General features: G+C 44.1%; 1 protein-coding gene across 5 annotated transcripts; it reads left to right on the forward strand.

Moving 5' to 3' along the window:
* The first annotated feature begins 14 nt into the window (after nt 1–14).
* Nucleotides 15–21,345, forward strand: LOC106568351 (protein prune homolog 2). 5 transcript variants are annotated; one of them, XM_014138628.3, is made up of 11 exons: nt 15–120; nt 5,205–5,280; nt 5,603–5,812; nt 9,581–9,757; nt 10,109–10,211; nt 10,879–11,010; nt 12,883–12,969; nt 18,844–18,942; nt 19,037–19,075; nt 19,554–19,601; nt 19,831–21,345. In XM_014138628.3, the coding sequence occupies exons 2-11, from the start codon at nt 5,226–5,228 to the stop codon at nt 19,859–19,861; spliced, it is 981 nt and encodes a 326-aa protein (XP_013994103.1). In that variant the 5' UTR covers nt 15–120; nt 5,205–5,225; the 3' UTR covers nt 19,862–21,345. The 5 variants fall into 5 exon arrangements, with proteins under 5 accessions (XP_013994103.1, XP_013994105.1, XP_013994100.1 ...); XM_014138630.3 differs by lacking the exon at nt 15–120 and adding an exon at nt 1,747–1,948 and having other exon boundaries at nt 19,554–19,605; XM_014138625.3 differs by lacking the exon at nt 15–120 and adding an exon at nt 1,747–1,948.
* Nucleotides 21,346–22,320: the final 975 nt, after the last annotated feature.

Below are 22,320 nucleotides of genomic sequence, written 5' to 3' on the forward strand. Positions count from 1 at the left end.
CTGTCTCATTTCTCACAGGACATGTAGAGTAGGGAACTAACCTGTGGTTTAATATTGTAATAGTTCATGATAGTCTATGTAATTTATTATAAACCCGGTGGATTGATTGGCTGAAAGCAGGTATGACAAAACATTTATTTTTACTCATTATGTTTAACCAGTTTATAATAGCAATTAGGAACTTTGGGTATTGCCAATATACCGCAGCTAAGGGCTGTATCCAGGCGCTCTGCATTTCATTGTGTATAAGAACAGCCCTTAGCTGTGGTATATTGGCCCTACACCACACCCCCTTGTGCCTTATTGCGTTAATATATAATAGAAGGATTATAATAAGGAATAGTACGTCACCTCATTATTGGCTTTTTGAACAACCCAGATTGTGTATTTCAGTGCTTGACTTGGGCTGGAGATGTCCAGAACACCGTACCAGCACTTGACATTTTTGGGGAATTGCATACCAATTCCTCTATAAAAACCAAGTAGCCTATCGCTGGCCCAGATTCACACACCAAGGCAAAACAAATAATCAAAGCAGAAGGAAGGCGGAATCTTCATTTAATAACAATGGAGAGTGGGCATTCATTTTCTGATTCCTCTTTCTTCAAATGTATTTGCTGCTAGTCTGTGAATCTGTGAATGACAGTACACTGTTCGAGATTGCGCAGATTGAAAATGTGCCAACCTGAATGGCATGATGTGCTGTTCCAATGGTCAAATCAGGTTTTGGAAAGTCATGTAAATTAGTTTCCTAAATGTTAATGTAATTCATGAAAGCATACTTGTAAATATGATCAATCAATAAAAAAACTACATATCAGCCGTTATCGGAATTACCCTTCAGTGCATGTCTGTGGTGCTGCTTGTGTGCCATTGCGAGTGGGCGGTTGCCCGAGGAGTGAGAGAGAACCACATTTCAGCAGCAGGTATAAAATAATGACAGACTAACTAGATAGCCAATTCAAAACATACCTATAGCTAACTAAGCATTCATTTTGTTGTTGCCTTTCCACCAGCACTGCATAGCCTAAATAAATCTTCACTGTTAGAAAACTGGGATTCCCCTCGATTAAACAGAAGCAATATAACTGCGACATAGTTACAATATTCTAAGAATAGCCTAATAGACAAATAACTTTGTGTGCATAGATCTCCCCAAAACAGGAATAATTTTATAAAGACAAATGTATTTGGTTGTAATGTTGAAAAAGCCAAGCCTGCACACCCAGGAGCTCTCCAGATGGAGCGTTGACCACATGTTGACAACGTGACTAACAGTGCCGTTCTATGTGGGGGGTTAAGTGCCTTGATCAAGGGCACAATGGCAGGAGGTGGTAGGTCTACATGGGATTGGACACAGCAGTTTTCCAGTGTCAATAATGCTTACTTTTTCATGTAAGCTATATATAATATTAATATTAATGAAAATGTAGTTAAAAGTCATGGAGAAGTCAAGGAAAATATGTATTAACCGTTAACAGTGAATAATCAGAGGTATCTATAGCATAATGTAATTTGTGAATTTCAGTGAACATAGTATAATGGATAACTTGGGAAAAGATAGCTCCTGCACTTCTATCACAAGTCAAGCTCTGGTGTTAATTAACAACAGTACTCCCAGTTCTTCGTCTGACACTCTCTTTTACACACGTACACACGCGCACACACACATGTGTGCACACACACACATGTGCGCACACACACACACACACACACACACACACACACACACACACACACACACACACACACACACACACACACACACACACACACACACACACACACACACGTGTACACACGCACACACACACATATAGACAGGTATGACGGTGGCAGGACATCGTGGCAACGACCTTTGTACCAAAAAGGCAGCAGTCATGTGTGCTGCACTTTCAGGCTCCTATCTCTTCCTGTTTAACTGGTGAGACCGAGACCAAGAACAGAGGTGAGTGACTAAACAAACAAACATGCGCCGTCCAAAGAGGCTCTCCTCAGAGGAAAGGTCTTCCAACTATGTAGAATGAAGTTTTGTGGTTTAACAACCAGTGTTTTCAACTATTTACTGTATATTTGAAATCCCTGCTCATAATTTAAAGTTACACATCTCTATTGTGTAGTAGGCTCGATCTTCCTGTTTTTAATTTTTTTAAATTCTTGATTGCATTAGGTGAGGAGATGCTGTATTCCTTTTCTATTGTTTGATTTGCAATATCAAGTGTTTGTTATCCTTAGGTAGTGCATTATATTATATATATTATATATATGCATTATATTATATTATATATATTATAATGAAGACAATAAGGCAGATACTGTACATGGAGAAATATGGGAGATGAATGAGAATGTAGCTAGGTGTGTTTATTTAGGAGACACTGAAGCAATTTAAGGTGACCAGACATGATGTAGTTATAACTGAACATTTATAGTGGGTGGAACTAGAAAATGGTCGTAAAATTAGAACATTAGTAACGGTGGTAGTCATACAGTTTAATGCTCATCATAAAGCACTGCTACGTATTTACAATATTTTCTGATTGATTTATTTCGATTAATCAAAGAACATGGAATGGCTTCTAAAATACATTGATTGTCTTAAATAGTGAAAGCAAGGGATGCATTATAATTCTACCGCTTCCTTTCAACTCATTGTTTCTCTTTTAGCCCTGAGGGATAATATAAACCTCTTTTAGCTGCGCAGTCAGGCTTACAACTGCTCTCAGTTGGCCTCTAATAATAACACACGCACGCACGCACGCATGCACAACTGGAGAAGCAGGCGATTGCCCTTATTTGGTGCCAGCCTGGGTCATGTGACCACAAAATGGCGGAAGCTGTGAGCAGTTGTAAGCTGAGCATCTCTACCAAGAGCCTGGGAGGAAAATAAAGACAAAAAGGGAGATACAGCTGAAATCCATGCTCTGAGACAGAGAAGGACAGAGTTTCCTGTGCCCCAGTAGTGGTAAGTGAATGGGTTAAATGTGATGCAGAATAAAGAAAAAGGCAGAAGAGAGAGATGTATTTATTTTCTACAGACAGGAAGAGAGGGAGAGAGAGGGAGGGGCTGCTGTCATCAGCACTGTGTTGCTGTGCTGCGGTGTGTGTATTAGGCGGTTCATCGCCGTCCATGGAGAAAAGCAGCTGATGCTGGTCTTGCTATACCGATCGTGTGTCTGTGTGTATGTGTCAATCAGCAGTGTGTAATTCATCTTTGCTGTTCGGAATTCAGCTATTCTAATCAGCATGTTTTTTGTTTGTTGCATTTGCCAATGCAATCAAATTTTTCTTCTCCCGTCTGGAAGAGAAACTAGGATCAGTTCAGTATTTTCATGTGCGTGAGTGCACGTTGGTTCATTTGCATCTGTGCCCAATCTGTGCTCGAGTGAGCGTGTGGACATTTGAATCAGCAGAGAGAGAAGAGAATGGGCTGCTGATGATGTAACAGATTTGCCCTCCCTCTTTCCACCTCCTCCCGCAAGAAACAGATGGATAATTCACAGAGAAGGAGAGAACTGACGACCTTTAACCCAACCCTCATCCCCCTCCCTCCCCTCTTCTCCCTCTCCCCTCTTCCTTCTCATTTTTACATTTACATTTTAGTCATTTAGCAGACGCTCTTATCCAGAGCGACTTACAGTAGTGAATGCATACATTTCATACATTTTTTTCTGTGCTGGCCCCCCGTGGGAATCGAACCCACAACCCTGGCATTGCAAACACCATGCTCTACCAACTGAGCTACAGGGAAGGCTCTGTACAGGTTCTGTACAGCCTCTGCCATGGTGCTCCAGTTGTTCTCCCTCTCCTCTTCTCCCTCTCTTTCTCCACTCCCCTCCCTCTTTTCCCTCTCCCTCTCCCCCTCTTCCTCCCACTCCCCTCTCTCCTCCCTCCCCCCGCTCCCTGTCTTCCCCCCCACTCCCCTCCCTCATCTACTTCTCCCCCTCTTCCTCCACTCCCCTTCCTCTTTTCTACTCCCCTCCCACCCATCCCTCCCTCTCCCCGTTTCCTCAACTCCCCTCCCTCTTCTCCCTCACCCCTCTTCCTCCACTCTCCCCCTCTTCTTCCTCTTCCCCTCTTCTCCCTCCCACTCCCCTCCCTCTTCCTCCACTCTACTCCCCTTCCTTTTCTGATCCTCATCCACCCTCCCTCTTCTCCCTCTCCCCCTTTTCTCCCTCTCCCCCTCTTCCTCCTCTCCCCTCTAGTGGGGTAAATTCAAATAATCCCGGCAGCAATGATAGAGACACAATCCTTTAAAACAGTGTGCCTGTAGGAGATGTGACTGTGTGACTGTGTGTACTACAGTACTGCCAACTGAGTTCACTCACTGTGTGTATGAGCAAACACAAAACACAGTCAGGCTCTCACTGGTACGCAGTATCAATAGTCCTAGTATTGGGACTATTGTGGATGATGTCTTAGTATTGGGACTGTTGTGGATGATGTCTTAGTATTGGGACTGTTGTGGATGATGTCTTAGTATTGGGACTGTTGTGGATGATGTCTTAGTATAGGGACTATTGTGGATGATGTCTTAGTATAGGGACTATTGTGGATGATGTCTTAGTATAGGGACTATTGTGGATGATGTCTTAGTATTGGGACTATTGTGGATGATGTCTTAGTATAGGGACTATTGTGGATGATGTCTTAGTATTGGGACTATTGTGGATGATGTCTTAGGATAGGGACTATTTTGGATGATGTTTTAGAATGGGGACTATTGTGGATGATGTTTTAGGATGGGGACTATTGTGGATGATGTTTTAGGATGGGGACTATTGTGGATGATGATTTTCCCCAGCAATGTAGAGGTTGAAGGACCACAGTAGAGGGTTTGTGACCCTGTAACCTGTCTGTTGAAGTGAAAAATCTATTCTATCTTTGTGGTGCAAGAAATGAAAGCCCTGTTGTTTAGATAAGGCACACACACACACACACACACACACACACACACACACACACACACACACACACACACACACACACACACACACACACACACACACACACACACACACACACACACACACACACACACACACACACACACACACACACACACACAGTTGCACCAGAGGAGTTAGCTCCTCCCACCAGCCTTCTCTGACATGGACAAACTCACACATGCTCACGCTCACGCACACACACACAGACTCTTTATTGAGTCTGTATTCAGTATGTCATTGGTCTCTTCTCTTCAGGTCCCGCTGGGTGATGAGGGCATGGACCTGGCATCTCACAGTAAGATGAACTCAGAGGTGGCCGAGGGCAGACCAGGTGAGTCTCAGTTAGACACCGGCAACTCTGTGTGTGATAGGTTGTTATTCCATCATTACTCTTTGGCTACCTGCAGGACTGAGCTGTCAGTTTACTTAATTAGGCACACTCTCACAGTTACATACAGCAGCATGATGAGGCTAGTTACTCATACAGACACATTATCTCATTCCCAATGCACATTTACTGCTATATCATGTAAAAGTCCAAATGTTCTTTAGCACAGAAGACATCCAGACAAAATGCCATAACCCACCCCTCCACAAGAGATAGATGGATCATTCTAACATTTACAGTGACTCTTCCCCCTCTCTCCCTGTAGCCCCTCCCAACTCGCTGCCCCTGCAGGGCACGCCGGGTGGCCCCTCACAAAGGAAGAAGCTCTCCGCCCCGCGTATCAGCCTTTCGCTGGACCAGAGTGAAGACGACGCCCTAGAGACACCCGATGACCTGGACATTAACGTGGACGACCTGGATACGCCTGACGACACAGACTATCTGGACTACACCGACAATGAGCTGGACTGGGAGGGTGAGTCAGTCTAGGAGTACATCCCAAATGGCACTCTTAAGTGCACTTTACAGTATAGGTCCATTTCAGACACAGACTAATATACCAAACAAGTTATTTCACCACTTGGGAAGCTGTATCAAGGAAAATGAAAATTTGATTCCCTATACCTAATTTCTCTGTAATAAAATTACATTACATTACATTTACATTTAAGTCATTTAGCAGACGCTCTTATCCAGAGCGACTTACAAAATGGTGCATTCACCTTATGATATCCAGTGGAACAACCACTTTACAATAGTGCATCTAAATCTTTTAAGGGGGGGGGGTTAGAAGGATTACTTTATCCTATCCTAGGTATTCCTTAAAGAGGTGGGGTTTCAGGTGTCTCCGGAAGGTGGTGATTGACTCCGCTGTCCTGGCGTCGTGAGGGAGCTTGTTCCACCATTGGGGTGCCAGAGCAGCGAACAGTTTTGACTGGGCTGAGCGGGAACTGTGCTTCCTCAGAGGTAGGGGGGCCAGCAGGCCAGTGGTGGATGAACGCAGTGCCCTTGTTTGGGTGTAGGGCCTGATCAGAGCCTGAAGGTATGGAGGTGCCGTTCCCTTCACAGCTCCGTAGGCAATCACCATGGTCTTGTAGCGGATGCGAGCTTCAACTGGAAGCCAGTGGAGAGAGCGGAGGAGCGGGGTGACGTGAGAGAACTTGGGAAGGTTGAACACCAGACGGGCTGCGGCGTTCTGGATGAGTTGTAGGGGTTTAATGGCACAGGCAGGGAGCCCAGCCAACAGCGAGTTGCAGTAATCCAGACGGGAGATGACAAGTGCCTGGATTAGGACCTGCGCCGCTTCCTGTGTGAGGCAGGGTCGTACTCTGCGAATGTTGTAGAGCATGAACCTACAGGATCGGGTCACCGCCTTGATGTTAGTGGAGAACGACAGGGTGTTGTCCAGGATCACGCCAAGGTTCTTAGCACTCTGGGAGGAGGACACAAGGGAGTTGTCAACCGTGATGGCGAGATCATGGAACGGGCAGTCCTTCCCCGGGAGGAAGAGCAGCTCCATCTTGCCGAGGTTCAGCTTGAGCTGGTGATCCGTCATCCACACTGATATGTCTGACAGACATGCAGAGATGCGATTCGCCGCCTGGTTATCAGAAGGGGGAAAGGAGAAGATTAATTGTGTGTCGTCTGCATAGCAATGATAGGAGAGACCATGTGAGGATATGACAGAGCCAAGTGACTTGGTGTATAGCGAGAATAGGAGAGGGCCTAGAACAGAGCCCTGGGGGACACCAGTGGTGAGAGCGCATGGTGCGGAGACAGATTCTCGCCACGCCACCTGGTAGGAGCGACCTGTCAGGTAGGACGCAATCCAAGCGTGGGCCGCGCCGGAGATGCCCAACTCGGAGAGGGTGGAGAGGAGGATCTGATGGTTCACAGTATCAAAGGCAGCAGATAGGTCTAGAAGGATGAGAGCAGAGGAGAGAGAGTTAGCTTTAGCAGTGCGGAGAGCCTCCGTGACACAGAGAAGAGCAGTCTCAGTTGAATGCCCAGTCTTGAAACCTGACTGATTAGGATCAAGAAGGTCATTCTGAGAGAGATAGCAGGAGAGCTGGCCAAGGACGGCACGTTCAAGAGTTTTGGAGAGAAAAGAAAGAAGGGATACTGGTCTGTAGTTGTTGACATCGGAGGGATCGAGTGTAGGTTTTTTCAGAAGGGGTGCAACTCTCGCTCTCTTGAAGACGGAAGGGACGTAGCCAGCGGTCAAGGATGAGTTGATGAGCGAGGTGAGGAAGGGGAGAAGGTCTCCGGAAATGGTCTGGAGAAGAGAGGAGGGGATAGGGTCAAGTGGGCAGGTTGTTGGGCGGCCGGCCGTCACAAGACGCGAGATTTCATCTGGAGAGAGAGGGGAGAAAGAGGTCAAAGCACAGGGTAGGGCAGTGTGAGCAGGACCAGCGGTGTCGTTTGACTTAGCAAACGAGGATCGGATATCGTCAACCTTCTTTTCAAAATGGTTGACGAAGTCATCCGCAGAGAGGGAGGAGGGGGGGGGGAGGGGGAGGAGGATTCAGGAGGGAGGAGAAGGTAGCAAAGAGCTTCCTAGGGTTAGAGGCAGATGCTTGGAATTTAGAGTGGTAGAAAGTGGCTTTAGCAGCAGAGACAGAAGAGGAGAATGTAGAGAGGAGTGAGTGAAAGGATGCCAGGTCCGCAGGGAGGCGAGTTTTCCTCCATTTCCGCTCGGCTGCCCGGAGCCTTGTTCTGTGAGCTCGTAGTGAGTCGTCGAACCACGGAGCAGGAGGGGAGGACCGAGCTGGCCTGGAGGATAGGGGACAGAGAAAATCAAAGGATGCAGAAAGGGAGGAGAGGAGGGTTGAGGAGGCAGAATCAGGAGATAGGTTGGAGAAGGTTTGAGCAGAGGGAAGAGATGATAGGATGGAAGAGGAGAGAGTAGCGGGAGAGAGAGAGCGAAGGTTGGGACGGCGCAATACCATCCGAGTAGGGGCAGAGTGAGAAGTGTTGGATGAGAGCAAGAGGGAAAAGGATACAAGGTAGTGGTCGGAGATTTGGAGGGGAGTTGCAATGAGATTAGTGGAAGAACAGCATCTAGTAAAGATGAGGTCAAGCGTATTGCCTGCCTTGTGAGTAGGGGGGGAAGGTGAGAGGTTGAGGTCAAAAGAGGAGAGGAGTGGAAAGAAGGAGGCAGAGAGGAATGAGTCAAAGGTAGACGTGGGGAGGTTAAAGTCACCCAGAACTGTGAGAGGTGAGCCATCCTCAGGAAAGGAACTTATCAAGGCGTCAAGCTCATTGATGAACTCTCCAAGGGAACCTGGAGGGTGATAAATGATAAGGATAATAAGCTTGAAAGGGCTGGTAACTGTGACAGCATGGAATTCAAATGAGGAGATAGACAGATGGGTCAGGGGAGAAAGAGAGAATGTCCACTTGGGAGAGATGAGGATTCCAGTGCCACCACCCCGCTGGCTCGATGCTCTAGGGGTATGCGAGAACACGTGGGCAGACGAAGAGAGAGCAGTAGGAGTAGCAGTGTTATCTGTGGTAATCCATGTTTCCGTCAGCGCCAGGAAGTCTAGGGACTGGAGGGTAGCATAGGCTGAGATGAACTCAGCCTTGTTGGCTGCAGACCGGCAGTTCCAGAGGCTGCCGGAGACCTGGAACTCCACGTGGGTCGTGCGCGCTGGGACCACCAGGTTAGAGTGGCAGCGGCCACGCGGTGTGAAGCGTTTGTATGGCCTGTGCAGAGAGGAGAGAACAGGGATAGACAGACACATAGTTGACAAGCTACAGAAGTGTTGTTTCTTGTATTATTGTCTCCTGTGTATTTAGAGAACTGTTTCACTTTGATATCCTTTTTCTTCTGTCCTGATTTTCTCTTTCTTTTCTTCTGTTAACTAGATATTCTTTGTTGTTCTTCGTTAGCTAGCTAGCTTCTTCCAAAAGAGTCCCTAGCAACTGCTTAGCAACTGGTAAACAATTCAGCTTGCTAAGATAACTACAATTTTAGGAAAAATAGTTATTTTTCAAAAGCCTATCTTCTTTGTTTGTTGCTTGTTTTTTCTCCTATTCAGTCTTGCAGTTTTCTTTTGCTTTTTTCCGATGTACTTCACTCTAAAAACCATGTAAATTTCAATATTTGTAGGAGCTCATTTTTCAGCTGCTGCTGCTCAAATTGGAGTTCCGGAACATTGCAGAGAAAATGTTTGTTGTTGGATTTATAGTACGTCTCTGTTTTCTACTAGCTGTGTTTCTGTTTTTTTCCCCAAACCAGAACCCCTGACAGCCAATCGTAACACATCAAAAGAGCCGTGTGAGCCGATTCCTACGTGCAGTGCAGCGGAGGAGCGTCAGGATGCGAAGCTGTGGAGGGCTGTGGTCATCGGAGAGCAGGAACACCGCATCAACATGAAGATCATCGAGCCCTACCAGAGAGTTATATCCCATGGAGGTACAGGAAAGTTCTGATTGTTGTTTGGTGTTTTTATACCTTCTTTTGTTATATACCTTATTGTACCTCCTTTCTCTTGATGGGGTCTCCCATACAAAACAGATTTTCATCTCATGGAATGTAATGGGACTTAATTACAGGTAAAAAATGTAATATTCAGACATACACTGACACACTGATGGCAGATGACAGAAAGAAATACAAACAAACTGAGAAACGAAACAGCCAAACACCCCACCCAACCCACACCCAACCCACGATCTAGCCTCTGAGACAGGGTACTCTTGTAAACTGTTGTAGTGTGGGTAATATTTTAATATTTCTTTTGAAGTGTTATTTTTCCTTCATCAGGGTACTATGGAAACGGAGTGAACGCCATCATAGTGTTTGCAGCGTGTTTCCTCCCAGACAGTGACAGTGAGGACTACCATGAAGTCATGGAGAACCTCTTCCTGTAAGTTGCACCTATCCTCACTCTCATTAGTACTGGCTTAGGCACCTTTTAAAGGTGATGTACGCGGAGATCACATTCACTATAAATGCTGAATATTTCGGCTTAATCTGAAATTACCTTTAAATGTCAAGCAAGCTATTACTCAGATCTTGTGTGGATCGGAATGATTCCCGACCTTACTCCCCTATCCCTGGTTTGAAACGTAGACCTGTGACCTAACAAATACACACATTATTTGTAGATTATTTGATGGATATACTGATAACTAATTGCGTTTTATGGTTAAGTTCTTGTCTGTCTTTATTTTCAAGAAAAATAACTTGAAGAGCAATGTTGTAACTATTCTACATGTACCTTCCAATCGTTCACTGTCATACTCCTCGCTTGTTCTTCATTTCAGTGATATTTCAGATGTTTCTCTACTCTTTGGACATGTTTTAAATCATACACTACAATCTAGTTACTAGATTGATTTACATTTGACGTTTTTGTCATTTAGCAGATGCTCTTATGACTTACAATTAGTGCATTCATCTTAAGATAGCTAGGTGAGGCAACCTCATATCACAGTGGTAGTAAGTACATTTTCCCTCAATAAAGTAGTTATCAGCGAAGTCAGTGATAGTAGTTTGATGTGTACTTGCCCTGCTGTATGTCCTGCCGGCAGGTATGTGATCAGCACGTTGGAGCTGATGGTGGCAGAGGACTATATGATTGTCTATTTGAACGGAGCCACGCCCCACAGGAGGATGCCTGGAATGGGCTGGCTCAAGAAGTGCTACCAGATGATTGACAGAAGGTAGATTGCTTTTTACAATGTTTGATTCATGGATGAGTAGATGGAGGAATTAATTATATTTGTTGTATGAAAAAGTGCAAGGGGATAGAGTCAGGACCACGGGATAAAATGTGATAACATGTACTTACAGTTGAAGTCGGAAGTTTACATACACTTAGGTTGGAGTCATGAAAACTCGTTTTTCAACCACTCCACAAATTTCTTGTTAACAAACTATAGTTTTGGCAAGTCGGTTACGACATCTACTTTGTGCATGTTACAAGTCATTTTTCCAACAATTGTTTCAGACAGATTATTTCACTTATAATTCACTGTATCACAATTCCAGTGGGTCAGAAGTTTACATACACAAAGTTGACTGTGCCTTTAAACAGCTTGGAAAATTCCAGAAAATGATTTCATGGCTTTAGAAGCTTCTGATAGTCTAATTGACATAATTTGAGTCAATTGGAGGTGTACCTGTGGATGTTTTTCAAGGCCTACCTTCAAACTCAGTGCCTCTTTGCTTGACATCAGTGGAGAATCAAAAGAAATCAGCCAAGACCTCAAAAAAATTGTAGACCTCCACAAGTCTGGTTGATCCTTGGGGGCAATTTCCAAATGCCTGAAGGTACCACGTTCATCTGTACAAACAATAGTACGCAAGTATAAACACCATGGGACTGCGCAGCTATCATACCGCTCAGGAAGGAGACGCGTTCTGTCTCCAAGAGATGAACATACTTTGGTGCGAAAAGTGCAAATCAATCCCAGAACAACAGCAAAGGACCTTGTGAAGATGCTGGAGGAAACAGGTACAAAAGTATTTATATCCACAGTAAAACGTGTCCTATTTCGACATAACCTGAAAGGCCGCTCAGCAAGGAAGAGCCACTGCTCCAAAACCGCCATAAAAAAGCCAGACTACAGTTTGCAACTGCACATGGGGACAAAGATCGTACTTTTTGAAGAAATGTCCTCTGGTCTGATCAAACAAAAATAGAACTGTTTGGTCATAATGACCATCGTTATGTTTGGAGGAAAAAGGGGGAGGCTTGCAAGCCGAAGAACACCATTCCAACCGTGAAGCACGGGGGTGGCAGCATCATGTTGTGGGGGTGCTTTGCTGCAGGAGGGACTGGTGCGCTTCACAAAATAGATGGCATCATGAGGATGGAAAATTATGTGGACATATTAAGGCATCTCAAGACATCAGTCAGGAAGTTAAAGCTTGGTCGCAAATGGGCCTTCCAAATGGACAATGACCACAAGCATACTTCCACAGTTGTGGCAAAATGGCTTAAGGACAACAAAGTCAAGGTATTGGAGTGGCTATCAGATAGCCCTGACCTCAATCTTATAGAAAATTTGTGGCCAGAACTGAAAAAGCGTGCGCGAGCAAGGAGGCCTACAAACCTAACTCAGTTACACCAGCTCTGTCAGGAGGAATGGGCCAAAATTCACCCAACTTATTGTGGGTAGCTTGTGGAAGGCTACCCGAAAAGTTTGACCCAAGTTAAACAATTTAAAGGCAATGCTATCAAATACTAATTGAGTGTATGTAAACTTCTGACCCACTGGGAATCTGATGAAAGAAATAAAAGCTGAAATAAATCATTCTCTCTACTATTATTCTGACATTTCACATTCTTAAAATAAAGTAGTGATCCTAACTGACCTAAAACATGGAATTATTAATAGGATTAAATGTCAGGAGTTGTGAAAAACTGTATTTTTCACAATTGCTGACTGAGTTTAAATGTATTTGGCTAAGGTGTACGTAAACTTCCGACTTGAACTGTATTTCCCCATGTGTTCAACTGTAATAACATTGTATCATGTCACAACATACAAACACTGAATATGATAATTTTTATGAATGTTTGGTTACAGGCTCAGGAAGAATTTGAAATCCTTCATCATTGTCCACCCGTCCTGGTTTATACGGACCATCCTCGCCATCACCAGGCCATTCATAAGGTAAACACATGTAGACAGTGCCTTCAGAAAGTATTCACACCCCATGACGTTTTGTTGTTACAAAGTGGGATTAAAATTGATTTGTCATTTATTTTGGTCAAGGAGTTACACAAAATACTCTAATGTCAAAGTGCAAGAAAAGTCTAACATTTGTAAAAAAAAAAAAAGAAAAAAGAAAAAAAATAATAAAGAAAAGGAAAACTAGTATATCTTGATATATTAAATCATTTTTGGCAGTGATTACAGTTGTGAGTCTTTTAGGATGTCTCTAAGAGCTTTCCACACATGGATTGTCCAACATTTGCTCATTATTATTTAAAAAAATTCTTCAAGCTCTGTCAAATTGGTTGTTGATCATTGCTAGATAACCATTTTTAGGTCTTACCATAGATTTTCAAGCAGTTTTAAGTCAAAACTGTAACCAGGACACTCAGGAACATTCACTGTCTTCTAGTTAAATGCCTCCAGTGTAGATTTAGCCTTGTGTTTTAGTTATTGACCTGCTGAAAGGTGAATTCATCTCCCAGTGTCTGGTGGAAGGCAGACTGAGCCAGGTTTTCCTCTAGGATTTTGCCTGTGCCTCGCTCCATTAACTTTATTTTTATCCTGAACAATCACAAGCATCCATGTCTTTGTCTTGTTCTCGTGTCTTATCCCGTGTAAATAGCCGGTCTTTTTCGTATATATCTTAATCTCACTTTCTATCTACGAACTAAATATACTTTCCTGCAACCCACCTCATCCAATGTAGTATGGATCTGCTATTTTTATTCCTTATAACTGGAACTTCCATCAGGAGCTAGCCAGCTAACTAGCAACTAGTCTTGTTAGCCATGGCTAGCAGTCTTCACCTTTTTCCCGGTCATCAGCCAGCTTTAGCTCGGACAACACCTGCCAGTCTGCACAGTGCGATATCAACCAAGAGCATATCGGACTGCTTCTCTCTACCATATCACCGGATTCCTGCCGCTCTGGATCATTACACCGGATCATCGCAGCTAGCTAGCTGCAAACGAGTGGCTATTGTTAGCTAACGCCACTGTCCTGAAGTAAGCAGCAGCTTGCCTTGAGCTAGCCTCGAGATAGGCCCATCTATCAGCTAATTCCAGGGCTACAATACCTCCTTTGCCAATTGGCCTGGTCCCTTTATTGTCGACACGGAGCCCCACCGATCCATCACGACTGGACTGCCGACGTGATCGCTCGATGTGGTCTCAACAGGCTATTCTGTTACGATTTCGCCAAAGAAGCATCTACTAGCCCCGGCCCACTATCTTTTCTGAACGCTGTGTCCCCTGCTAGCGTAGTAGTGACCCTTGTCTATACATTATGCCTTGAATCTATTCTTCCACACCCAGAAATCTGCTCCTTTTATTATCTGTCCCCAACGCACTAGACGACCAGTTCTTATAGCCTTTAGCCATACCCTTACCCTACTCCTCCTTAACCCAGGCCCTGTAGCCCCCAGTTCCATTCCTATTCCCCAGGCGCTATCATTTGTTGACTTATGTAAACGTAAAAGCCTTGGTTTGATGCATGTTAACATCAGAAGCCTCCTCCCTAAGTTTGTTTTATTCACTGCTTTAGCACACTCCGCCAACCCTGATGTCCTAGCCGTGTCTGAATCCTGGCTTAGGAAGGCCACCAAAAATTCTGAAATTTCCATCCCCAACTACAACATTTTCCGCCAAGATAGAACTGCCAAAGGGGGTGGAGTTAGCCTGCAGAGTTCTGGCATGCTATCCAGGTCTGTGCCCAAACAATTCGAGCTTCTACTTTTAATAATCCACCTTTCCAGAAATACGTCTCTCACTGTTGCCGCTTGTTATAGACCCCCCCCCAGCCCCCAGCTGTGCCCTGGACACCATATGTGAATTAATTGCCCCCCATTTATCTTCAGAGTTTGTCCTATTAGGTGACCTAAACTGGGATATGCTTAACACTCTGGCCGCCCTACAATCTAAGCTAGATGCCCTCGATCTTACACAAACTATCATGGAACCTACCAGGTGCAACCCTAAATCCGTAAACACGGGCACCCTCATAGATATCATCCTGACCAACCTGCCCTCTAAATACACCTCTGCTGTCTTCAACCAGGATCTCAGCGACCACTGCCTCATTGCCTGCGTCCGTAATGGTTCCGCGGTCAAAAGACCACCCCTCATCACTGTCAAACGCTCTCTATAACACTTCAGCGAGCAGGCCTTTCTAATCGGCCTGGCCCGGGTATCCTGGAAGAAAATTGACCTCATTCCGTCAGTAGAGGATGCCTGGTTATTCTTTAAAAGTGCTTTCATCACCATCTTAAATAAGCATGCCCCATTCAAAAATGTAGAACTAAGAACAGATATAGCCCTTGGTTTGCTCCAGACTTTACTGCCCTTGACCAGCACAAAAACATCCTGTGGCGTACTGCATTAGCATCGAATAGCCCCCGCGATATGCAACTTTTCAGGGAAGTTAGGAACCAATATACACAGGCAGTTAGGAAAGCAAGGGCTAGATTTTTCAAACAGAAATTTGCATCCTGTAGCACAAACTCAAAAAAGTTTTTGGAGAATAAGAGCACCTCCTCCCATCTGCCCACTGCACTGAGGCTAGGAAACACTGTCACCACCGATAAATCTACGATAATCGAGAATTTCAATAAGCATTTTTCTACGTCTGGCCATCTGGCTACCCTTACCCCGGTCAACAGCTCTGCACCCCCCACAGAAACTTGCCCAAGCCTCCCCCATTTCTCCTTCACCCAAATCCAGATAGCTGATGTTCTGAAAGAGCTGCAAAATCTGGACCTCTGCAAATCAGCTGGGCTAGTCAATCTGGACCATCTCTTTCTTAAATTATCCGCCGCAATTGTTGCAACCCCTATTACTAGCCTGTTCAACCTCTATTTCGTATCGTCTGAGATCCCTAAAGAATGGAAAGCGGCTGCGGTCATCCCCCTGCCTTTCTAAAGTCTTCGAAAGCCAAGTAAACAAACAGATAACCGACCACTTCGAATCCCACCGTACCTTCTCCGCTATGCAATCTCGTTTCCGAGCTGGTCATGGGTGCACTTCAGCCACGCTCAAGGTCCTAAACGATATCATAACCGCCAATGATAAAAGACAATACTCTGCAGCAGTCTTCATCGACCTGGCCAAGGCTTTCGATTCTGTCAATCACCGCATTCTTATCGGCAGACTCAAAAGCCTTGGTTTCTCAAATGACTGCCTTGCCTGGTTCACCAACTACTTCTCAGATAGAGTTCAGTGTGTCAAATCGGAGGGCCTGTTGTCCGGACCTCTTGCAGTCTCTATGGGGGTGCCACAAGGTTCAATTCTCGGGCCGACTCTTTTCTCTGTATACATCAGTGATGTTGCTCTTGCTGACGACACCATTCTGTATACTTCTGGCCCTTCTTTGGACACTGTGTTAACAAACCTCCAGACAAGCTTCAATGCCATACAACACTCCTTACGTGGCCTCCAACTGCGCTTAAATGCAAGTAAAACTAAATGCATGCTCGTCAACCGATCACTGCCCGCACCCTCCCGCCCGTCAAGCATCACTACTCTGGATGGTTCTGACTTAGAATATGTGGACAACTACAAATACCTAGGTGTCTGGTTAGACTATAAACTCTCCTTCCAGACTCACATTAAGCATCTCCAATCCAAAATTAAATCTAGAATCAGCTTCCTATTTCGCTACAAAGCATCCTTCACTCATGCTTCCAGACATACCCTCGTAAAACTGACCGTCCTACCGATCCTTGACTTTGGCGATGTCATTTACAAAATAGCCTCCAACACTCTAATCAGAAAATTGGATGTAGTCTATCACAGTGCCATCCGTTTTGTTACCAAAGACCCATATACGACCTGTATGCTCTTGTTGGCTGGCCCTCGCTTCATATTCGTTACCAAACCTACTGGCTCCAGGTCATCTATAAGTCTTTGCTATGTATAGCCCCACCTTATCTCAGCTCACGGGTCACCATAGCAGCACCCATCCGTAGCACGCACTCCAGCAGGTATATTTCACTGGTCATCCCCAAAGCCAACTCCTGCTTTGGCCGCCTTTCCTCCCAGTTCTCTGCTGTCAATGACTGGAACGAATTGCAAAAATCACTGAAGCTGGAGTCTTATATCTCCCTCACTAGCTTTAAGCATCAGCTGTCAGAGCAGCTTACCGATCATTGCACCTGTACACAGCCCATATGTAAATAGCCCACCCAACTACCACATCCCTATATTGTTATTTATTTTTTGCTCTTTTGCACCCCAGTATCTCTACTTGCACATTCATCTTCTGCACATCTATCACTCCAGTGTTTAATTGCTAAATTGTAATTATTTTGCCACTATGGTCTATTTATTGCCTTACCTCCCAAATCTTACTACATTTGCACACACTGTATATAGACTTTTCTATTGTGTTATTGACTGTACGTTTCTTTATCCCATGTGTAAATCTGTGTTGTTTGTGTTGCACTGCTTTGCTTTATTTTGGCCAGGTCACAGTTGTAAATGAGAACTTGTTCTCAACTGGCCTACCTGGTTAAATAAAAGCATACCCATAACATGATGCAACCACCACTGTGCTTGAAAATATGGAGAGTAGTACTCAGTAATGTGTTGTATTGGATTTGCTCCGAACATAGCACTTTGTATTCAGGGCAAAAAGTGAATTGCTTTGCCCAATTTTTGCAGTATTACTTTAGTGGTTTCCTTCCTCTCCGGCAACTGAGTTAGGAAGGATGTCTACATCTTTGTATTGACTGGGTGTATTGATACACCAACCAAATTGTAATGAATAACTTCACCATGCTCAAAGGGATATTCAATGTCTGCTTTTTTTACCCATCTACCAATAGATGCCTTCTTTGCGGCGAGACATTGGAAAACCTAACTGGCCTTTGTGGTTGAATCTGTGTTTGAAATTCAATGCTCAACTAAGGGACCTTACAGATAATTGTATGTGTGGGGTACAGAGATGAGGAAGTCATTCAAAAATCATGTTAAAAACTATTATTGTACACAAAGTGAGTCTATGCAAACTATTATGTGACTTGTCAAGCAAATGTTTACTCTTGAACTTATTTAGGCTTGCCATAACAAAGGGGTTGAATACTTGACTCAAGACATTTCAACTTTTCATATTTAATTATTTTCCTTAAAAAAATTCAAACAACATAATTCCACTTTGACATTATGGGGTATTTTGTGTAGGCCAGTGACAAAATATCTCAACAAAATGTGGAGAAAGTCAAGGGATGTGAATACTTCATGAAAGCATGGTATACACTGAGTGTACAAAACACCTACTCTTACATGACATAGACTGAACAGGTGAATGCTATGATCAATTGTTGATGTCACTTTAAATCAGTGTAGATGAAGGGGAGGTAGACAGGTTAAAAAATGATTTTTATGCTTTGAGACAATTGAGACATGGATTGTGTATGTGTGCCAGTCAGAGGGTGAATGGGCAAGACAAAAGATGTTAGTGCCTTTGAATGCGGTATGGTAGTAGGTGTGTGTCAAGAACTGCAACGCTGCTGGGTTTTTCAAACTTAACAGTTTCCTGTGTGTATCAATGGTCCGCCACCCAAAGGACATCCAGCCAACTTGACACAACTGTGGGAAGCATTGGGTTCAACATGGGCCAGCATCCCTGTGGAACACTTTTGACATCTTGTAGAGTCCATGACCAGACGAATTGAGGCTGTTCTGAGGGCAAAAGGGGGTGCAACTCAATATTAGTAAGGTGTTCCTAATGTTTTGTACACTCTGTACATTTCTGTTCAAATAAAATAATCTGGCAGATAAAGATAGCAGGAGTGTGCACATCCACTTACATATGTGTTTGTGTGTTTTGTCACAGCACCAAGTTCAGTAATAAGATAAAGTACGTGAACAGCCTGGCTGAGCTGCAGGAACTCATTCCCATGGAGTACGTCCACATCCCAGAGTGCATCATTAGGTGAGCCCGGTCTACACATTCCTCTCTCCCTTCTTCTCCTCTCCTCCTCTTCACTGTAACTGACTATCTTCCGTCGTCAACTCTCCCCTCTTAGCCTTGACGAGGAGCTGAAGGAAGCGGCGCTGAGCTCGACGTAAGCATTGACTCCCTTCCCTTATTATTACGGCTGTAGAAACAGAAACTATGTACCCCCCATGTCTGTTTTCTCTTAATTAGACTCCCATCTATCACATGATCCTGTTTAAGATCAGAAAGGCTTGTAGGTTGGATCAGCCTTCTCGCCTGTGTGTTTCTTCTGACTACTTTCATACTCTGTAATAATATGGAAATGTGATAAATGTATCCCGCAAGGCATTTGTCTTCCATGTATTACCATAATCTATGGTTTATTGATGATTAATTATGGTGATATATCACAGATGGTGAGTAAGATGAGTCTGAGAAAGAGATGTAGAATTCCAATGAGAAACATACTCGTTTGACTATATTTGGTTCGGCTTTCCCCACAAGGAATACCATTGATTCAATATGGTCCACAGAATGTAGCCCTTGATATATTTACCACAGCACCCCAGATTCCCTTCTGACTTGTTTTCCTTTTTCTTCTGTAGCGTGAGCAGCTTCCTCCAGGGACCTGAGCCGACGTCTGGGAGACCAGAGTCAGTAAGACCACTAAAGCTACTTGTTTAAGTGCAGTCTGAAGAGAGATGGCCTTGTCTGGCTTGTCTGTCTTTCATATAAACACTAAGGCAGCGTCCAAAAAATGGCACCCTATTCCCTATAGGGCCCTGGTCAAAAGTAGTGCACTATATTAGGGAATAGTTTGCTATTTGGGATGCTGCCTCTAACATTACTGCCTCTGTTTCATTGGCTTCTCTTCCTCTGCAGAGCCGATAAAACCAACATGAACAGCTCCTAGACAAAGTGGTGTTCAACACCACTGGAAATGGATGGTTGTGGCTTTGCTTCAAAATGGAATTTCACATTGTTTTAAAACTCCTGAATGTTTCGTACACTAGAAACATTAAGACCGATGTACTATTCCTGTGTGTTTGTCAGACACGGAGACGACTATGAAAACACTCCATAATCCCTGTTAGCACTCCGACGCAGTATCCTATAACACCACCATAACATTCATCTACAACACCATTGACAGACTTTAGATTAGCACCAGGGGTTTCTTAATCCTGGTCTTTGGGACCCACAGGGGTGCACTGTTTTGTTTCTTCCCAGCACTAACACACCTGATAGCACACCAAGATCTTGATGATTAGCTGATTAGTTGAATAATCAGGTGTGTGTGCTGGGTTGTAACAGAATTTGCACACAAGTGGGTTGCCCAGGACCAGTATTAAGATGCTTGACACTGTAAATCCACATACATGATAGTTTGTTAAGGACATAATAACACATGGTCTCTCACAGTACAGTACATACTTCCATTCTTAGCATCGAAGTTAATGTTGTACTTTGGTAATAATGCATGAGCAGCAGTGAAGCAATAATATCTCATCCTTTAAAGGTAGACTCAGTGAACTGACGTTGCCACAAGCAGCACCGCAGATATTGAAATGAGAGAAATGCAAGACTTCAATCACACAGTATCTGTGCAGGTGCACACTTCACGGTGTCCACAGTATGGTAGCCACAGGACCAAAACAGCGGGGAAGTTGAGTTTCACGCTTCATTGCTCTTAGTTCTTGCGGAAATTGACCCACCATGCTGTTGACTTTCTGCATCTACATCATATCGCTGCGTCTACCTTTAATGTTAGTCCATCTGGAATTTAGACAAGTCATTATGTCCTTGAGACAACAGCACATCAACGATGGTATGTCAAAAATCAATCTGACATATCGATGGCATGATAAAACCTAGTCCCCTTAGGAAATGACCAAGTTACACGTCTCAATCTTTTTTGTTGTTGTTGATCTTATTACCATGGATCTTGATGAAAGTGTTTTACCACTAAAATCTCTAGATGTTTTCACGTTGAATTAATCTGAAATACAGAGGATGCCGTGTGTAACCATAGAAATATATTTCTGTGTGTAACCAAGTGATAATGTGTGAAAACAAGCTGTCAGTAAATTGTGAGAGCATGTCCTTTCAGATACCTGTCCTATAAGTTGAGCGTGCCGTGTGTGTGTGTGTGTGTGTCCTGTCAGTGTGTGCTTCCGTCAGACTTTCTACATATTCACCGTCTAGGGCTCTTGCTGCACCAAACAGGATATGACCTCAGAGTGGGACAGAGAGAGCAGCGTGGGTCTCTGTAAAGCACAATTTCGCATCCCATGTGTGGGTGTATGCGTGTGTCAATGCATGTTTCCTCAGATTGATGGCCTTCAACATTGTGTGTAATATGATGGAACACTAAATCAATAAATTGTTTTACCCTGAGCAATTCTCCTGTGTTTTTCCTCACGTGCCATCTATGCCAATGTCAGTTGCATTCATTTGTGAATGAAATGGCCAGTGATGAATTTGCATCCTTATTAGCCATACTTGAAGGTCATTGGCCTTCCTATCACACCACCAGGGTGATATTCTTTAAGGTTTAGGGCTGGATTTAATGTGTATCGCAGAAGTATTGCGGGAAAATTTGCGATTGAAATTTAAAAGGCAATGTTCCTGCGTTTGCGGAGACTGCATTCACAGTAGACGCTGAATATGTTGGCTCAATCTAAAATTACCTTTACATTTTAACGCAGATCTTCCACGATACAGATTGTATCCAGCCCTTAGCATTTCTAATTGGATAAGTCCATGTAGCTCCTGCCTGATTGTCTATTCTGCTATTTGGTGCCCAATGTATACAGGGTGGCAGGTAGCCTAGTGGTTAGAGCGTTGGGCCAGTAAACGAAAGGTTGCTAGATCGAGTCCCCGAGCTGACAAGGTAAAAACTGTCGTTCGTCCTGGACAAATGACCACCTTCGCACGGCGAGCTAGCACAGGACGCACTGTGCTGTGAAGGCGTACTGGGGACACAGTGCGTAGAGCCGGCGCAGGATATCCTGGACCGACGAGGCGCAACGAACCGTGACTACAGAGAATGCTACGTGCACTAACTCAAAATATACAAACAATATCCCATAACCCACAGGTGGAAAAAATGCTACTTAAGTATGATCCCCAATTAGAGACAATGATAACCAGCTGCCTCTAATTGGGAATCATACAAATCCCCATCATAGAAAATCAAACCTAGAACCCCACATAGAAATAAATAAACTAGATCAACCCCCAGTCACACCCTGACCTACTCTACCATAGAAAATAAGAGCTTTCTATGGTCAGGACGTGACACACCCCCACAATTACGAAAGAGGAATAATATTTTGAAACTGATTTCACTGCACATGATACTGTATTTCA

This window comes from Salmo salar, chromosome 13 (assembly GCF_965601325.2).
Source record: "Salmo salar chromosome 13, fSalSal1, whole genome shotgun sequence".
NCBI classification, from domain to species: Eukaryota; Metazoa; Chordata; class Actinopteri; order Salmoniformes; family Salmonidae; genus Salmo; species Salmo salar.

Coding starts and splice junctions, on each gene's coding strand:
- LOC106568351 (XM_014138628.3), top strand. CDS start 5,226: ATGGACCTGGCATCTCACAGTAAGATGAACTCAGAGGTGGCCGAGGGC. Junction 18,943..19,036: donor ATCCCAGAGTGCATCATTAG/GTGAGCCCGGTC, acceptor CTCCCCTCTTAG/CCTTGACGAGGAGCTGAAGG. Junction 19,076..19,553: donor GAAGCGGCGCTGAGCTCGAC/GTAAGCATTGAC, acceptor TTTCTTCTGTAG/CGTGAGCAGCTTCCTCCAGG.